Source organism: Empidonax traillii, unplaced genomic scaffold, assembly GCF_003031625.1.
Source record: "Empidonax traillii isolate 1590-97213 ecotype Southwest subspecies unplaced genomic scaffold, ASM303162v1 scaffold6876:size5565, whole genome shotgun sequence".
In the NCBI taxonomy this organism is placed as follows: Eukaryota; Metazoa; Chordata; class Aves; order Passeriformes; family Tyrannidae; genus Empidonax; species Empidonax traillii.
In genome coordinates this window covers 1-5,565 of record NW_020962069.1, presented here as the reverse complement: position 1 = coordinate 5,565, position 5,565 = coordinate 1, and the positions used below count along the sequence as shown (strand labels likewise).

General features: G+C 55.3%; 1 protein-coding gene across 1 annotated transcript; it reads right to left on the bottom strand.

The window, feature by feature from the left end:
• Nucleotides 1-331: 331 nt before the first annotated feature.
• On the bottom strand, nucleotides 332-5,522 carry LOC114073534 (mothers against decapentaplegic homolog 6-like; the record flags this gene model as incomplete). Its single annotated transcript, XM_027911269.1, has 4 exons — nucleotides 332-385; nucleotides 539-616; nucleotides 2,344-2,400; nucleotides 5,050-5,522. Coding segments are annotated over 4 exons (662 nt in total), but the record flags the coding sequence as incomplete, so codon positions are not given.
• Nucleotides 5,523-5,565: the final 43 nt, after the last annotated feature.

Here is a 5,565-nt window from a genome sequence, read left to right as displayed (position 1 = left end):
CAGAGCCCCATTAAAGGAATGAAAGGTTGCAGGGGTGTGGCAGAGCAAAAACCAGGACCTAATTAAGCCAAGCTTTGTTCAGGAGCTTCAATGGCACCGTAGCTGGGAGCCTGCTCATGAAAGCAGGGATTGCACTGCGGGGCCAGGGCCCAACAGGTAACACAAGCCCGACGGACTCGGCAAGAACCACCACGAGGCAGCATCATTTGGAACGGCCTCCCTCCTCCTGCCATGGAAATGGGGAGGGTGTACAACCCCACCCCACAGCAGCCCACGGCCCTGGAGCTCGGGAGTGGCTTCCACAGGGGACAAGAGTGGCCACTTCCCAAACGTCCCCGCTCGCCCCACGAGCAGCATCTTATCGCAACCCGCGGAGCGCTGGCATCTCCGACCAACCAACTCGAGTAACTGCTCTCCCTCCCTTCCACACCAAAAACACAAACCCACAGAAGGACCATACCCCCCCACATCCCCCTGCTGCCCCACCCCAGCCCCCAGCTCACACCACACGGGCGGGAAGGTGCAAACATCTGCCGACCTGAGAATTCTCCGGGCGTGACGTTGGGCGAGTTTGTAGCCTCTGTTTCAGTGTAAGACAACGTGGAATCTGATAGATCTGGGGGAAAAAAGAAAAAAAAAAAAAAAAAAAAAAAAAAAAAAAAAAAAAAGGCACTTTTAGTCCTCCTGTGTTTGCTAGGGCTACGTGAGCACCAGTGGCTCTCCAGCTTCCCACCACCTCCCCGAGAGGAACTCTCCACCGGGCCAGAAAGCAACAATTAACTTTGTAGCTCCACCACGCAAATGCAAAGTCTGAATTGCCTCCACCACAAAAATAACTCCAGTTAAGTTGATCAAACAAGTAGGAACTTGGTGCTTACTGGATAAAGTTACATTAAGCCTCTAAACAAGTCAGAGTTACTATACTTAATTATCACCATTAAAATTCTTGAAGCTGTTTATTCTTGCTTCCTTCCTTCCTTCCTCTTTGCTGAAGCGAAGGAAACTTTGTTTTAACAAGTTAAGAGTCTTTGTTATTCTCTCTTGCTTACACCCCTCTAATTAAGTGCTCAACTGTTTGCTCACAGATTAACTATTATTTTTCCAATCAAACAAGCCAGTGAAGCAAATTTCAGTCCCTGGCTGTTGTTTTAATAAAGTCACGTGTAGCTCACTATCATCTCTCCCTGCAGCACAAGCAGTTTCCAAAGGGAATTAACTTGGAAGGGGGAGCGCAGGGAGGGACAACTTTTTCCTTTTTTTTTTTTCCTGCCTCCACACCTAACAAAAATAAAAACCCCACAAGCAGGCAGTTTGGCTTTGCAGGACACCCAGGTCACAGCCCTGTGGTGATGAAGGCGCCGATGATGTCCCTCCGAGACAGGCGCTGGGTGCCCACGTGGCTGCACCGCAGGGAGATGCCAGGGCAGGGACTCACCTCTGGCACAGGATAGCTCCTGCCTTCCCTCGGGGCTGGGTGGGACAGGCAGGAACACTGTCCCCTTCCCATCACCCTGCCAAACCCTGTCTGCCTCCTCCCTCATGGGGAGTAAGAGCGGCTCACCTTGGTCGCTACACCCAGAACTCAGAGGCACCAGCCACAGATGAAGGGAGAAATCCCACAGCTGCACTGATCCCATTAAAAAACCCTCATGGGACGTGGGATTCCTCACTTCTTTCCCACGTCTTTGCTTCCCATTTAACTGAGCAAGACACGCAGGATGCAGCGATGCCAACTTGAAACATCTCCAAACCAACATGCAGCGCGCAGGACCAGGATCCAAGGCTGTCAGGCTCTCCAGCACCCTTCCCTCCGTGCCCAGGTACCCATCCCAGCCACTTTCACTACTTCTTCTTTGAAAACACTCCATAATTCACCAGGAGAAGTCATACCCCACTCAGAAATTACACAGTGCCGAGTTTCAAAGACTCTACATCTCACTGCAATGAGCAGAGGAAGGGTAAGAGCCGGTTCCTCCAAGGTGCAGAGCAGCCAGGGCTTTATGGAAATGGCACCCAGGAGCTCCCACTCCCCCTCTGCTCCATCATCCCACAGATTACACACGCAGACAAAACATGACGTCTGGTAACCTTTCATTACGCCTTCATTAAAAATAGAGCTTCATATTATTTTGGAAAATATGCATGTGTCTACATGGTAATTTGGGAGGATAAACTGACATCCATTTACTTCTTAAAGCCTGTCAGGTGATGCTTGCTCAGAAATAATGAGGAGCCATAAAACCCCAGCTTGCTGGCTTTTGCCAGGGAGGGCTGCCTCAAAACCAACACCAGGACTGCACCATGAAAGAGTTCCTGGGACATCAAAAGAGGGAAAACACGTACCCAGTGGCTTTTGCTCGTCATTAGGAGACAGCCGAGAGTAGGGAGGTGGTGGAGACTCTGGAAAAACAAAACTGTAGGTTAGTGCTGTGCTCGGGTTATCAGCAAACCCTCCCGCTTTCTCTTCTAGGGTAGGAACTCTCCCAAGGTTAAAAATAAACACCTGGGAGCAACTGGAGACCAAGAGTTTTCCCAGTTTTTGAGGAATGGGAGTTCCACCTTGACCATTCAAGGTGGGCTTTGCTACTGAAAACGCTGCAAGTCTCGCCTACGCCCCCATCCCATATCCATGCCTGGACACCCAGTCTGAACCACACAAACCATAATGCTGCTTCCCAGAGAACAAGGTTTCCATCATCTGCCTTGGGAGACAACCTTCCAACCGTGACTCCAACACACATGGACTTAACAAGAGCTCCCCAAACACACGACTACTGAAAGAGGGTGTTGGGCCACAGACGCTCCTCTCTCGGCCCCTGAAGGCTGACACCAGAGCCAGGCCTGGCTTCAGCCAACGAGCCACCCAATTCTGGTCCCTCCCAACAAAGCCCTGGGCACAGGAGTGGCTCAGCAGCAGATCCACAATCCTGCTCACCCCCACCTCCACCTCGCAAAGCTCCTGAGCACACGCTGGGCTTTAGGCAGCAGGACTGTGGCAGTCATGTGCTCCAAGTTCAGCGAGTCCTCAGAACTGCTTTGCTGAATCAGGTCATTCAACTGGCTCCTGCTGTCCTTGCAAGGGTCAAGACCATGCAAAAAGCTGATGAATCTGTGTCCTGATTGGAGGGTTTTTTTTTTCCTTTCCACAACATGACAGTGATGTGTTTCTTGAACTATAATGTGCCAAAACTGAGTGTGCAGCCAGCTGGGCTAAGCCATGGCACCAGCATTGAGAAGGCACCCACTTCAGTGAGAAACTACTGAAAATCAATGGCATCACATTGACCCCAGCCTACCAAAACATGAGTGTGCTCCTCAGCTCCCACCCTGACCTGAAAGCACTCGGCCAACAACTGCAGCTCAGCCTGGGTGAGTTCAAAGAGAACCTCAGCATTGCCCACGTGATGACTCTGGAGTCATCTTACTGCTGGTAAGAAAAGGTTCCCCATCTCCCCTAAGGGAGCAGGATGCTCCTCTCCCAGGGTGCTCAGGAGTCTCAAAGTAAAAAATAATGGTGCCACAGACCTCGTGTGGATGTAACAGCCTGACCTGTGCCATGCTGGGCCCACACCAGAGCCAGAGCTGCTGCCACGGGTGCCTTCACACCCCTCAGCTACATCACCCCACAGTAAACTGGGTGGGAAACACGAACACGGACGATCCCTGCAGGCAGCCACTTGTGGAAAAGGGCATCAGGGCTTTTTCTTGGCTCCTGTCACCAGCGCCCAGCCGGCGCGGGTGGGGCCTGGCACAGTCACCCATTATCAGAGCGATAAGGGGGCACTCGATAACAGCTCTGCTTTCTACTACTCCCAGCACAGGGCTGGCAGCCACACACGGCTGGGAAAACCACCACGGCTGCAGCGAAGGGACTGGGAAACTTCGCTCGTTTCTAAAATAAACGCCCCGTTCCTACAAACGCAACTCCACTCCAACTGGAGTAAAAAAAGCTGCCTCCAGCCTCTAGCGACCTTCGGGGGAAGCACGCCCAGCAGAGAAGTTTCTTTGAAAGAAGTGATGCAAAGCACAAAGTGAGGCAGGAGCCCAGACTGCAAAATAAGAAAGAAAATCCAAGTTCTTGCCAAAAAAAAAAAAAAAAGGACCATCAGCATCAGAGTGGTTTGGGTTGGAAGGGACCTTAAAGATGATCTCGTCCAACCCACCACCATGGGTAGGGACACCTTCCACCAGCCCAGGATGCTCCAAGCCCCGTCCAACCTGGCCTCGGACACTTCCAGGGATGGGACAGCCACAGCTTCTCTGGGCAACCTGTGCCAGGGCCTGCCCACCCTCACAGGGAAGACTTTCTTCCTAAGATCCCACCTAATCCTACCCTCTGTCAGCATGAATCCAAGTGTCCACCCCTCTAAGTATCATTTCGATTTCTGCACCTCAAACACGAGCACGCCTCTGCTCCATTTAACTGCTCCCAGCTCACATGGAAACACGATCGTGCGCTGCTGAGAGAAACACAAAACCCTCAAGGAAACCAAACGCGCTCCTTGAAAACGCTCACGATCTGCCTACGCTGAAAAAAAAAAAAAAAAAAAAAAAAAAAAGGAGAAACCCCCGAGAAAAGCAGGAGCCCCGGTTCCCCCGCGGGTTGGGGGGATCCCCGCGGCGGGGGCATCCCCGCAGCCCTCCCCGAGGCGCCCGGCGGGTCCTGCGGCTTTAAGCCGGCGGCGGTGACCGCCCGGCTCCGATACGGGCGAGCCAGGCTGGCGCCAGCGGGATGGAGCCGCCGATTATCGCCCCTCCGGCTCCCAGAGCGCTGGGAAACTCCGCGGGAAGAGGGGAAAAAAAAAAAAAAAAAAAAAGGAAATAAAAAGAGAAAGGGCTTTTAACGCACAACTGGAATCGCTGGCGGCAGGGGAGCTGGGGATGCCCGGCGGGGACCCCGCGCCAGGCGCATCTCCCCGTGGGCATCCCGCGGGGCCGGGGCAGCGCTGCCCCACGAGGGTTCAGATAAGGCCAGGAAGGGGCCAGAAGCCGAGAACCCCCAAATCTGCGGGTGTTTTCCGGGGGTAAACCCAACTCGCCGCTGCTCACCTGGCCCACAGAGGCGGCTGAAGTGGTAGGGGTTGCAGCAGACGGTGGGTCCGTCGGCGACGCCGAAGCTCTGGCACTCGCAGAGGGGCTTCAGCTCGGCGGGGTGCTGCAGGTCGGGCCAGCGGAACAGCTTGCCCAGGAGGAGGTGCGGGGGCGCCGCCAGGCCCCCCAGGCGCACCTCGGTGCGGGCCACCAGGACGCAGCCTCCGGGCATCCCCCCGCGGGACTCCACCGCCTCCAGCAGGCTGTCCAGCGAGCGCTCCTTCAGCCGCTTCAGCAGCGAGTAGGTGACGGCCTTCAGCTCCTGCTCCAGCAGCAGCAGCCGCGCCCGCGCCTCCCGGCCCCGCCGCTCCGGGGAGCCGCCGTCGGCCGCGCCGTCGGGGCCGGAGGGGGCGGCGGCGGCGGCGGGGGTCGGCTGGGGGCCGCCCGGCTCTCGCTCCGAGAACAGGCAGCAGGTCACGGTCCGGCCGTCGCTCTCCGGGGCCCCGGCGGGGTTGCGGAGCCGGGCCCCGCGCC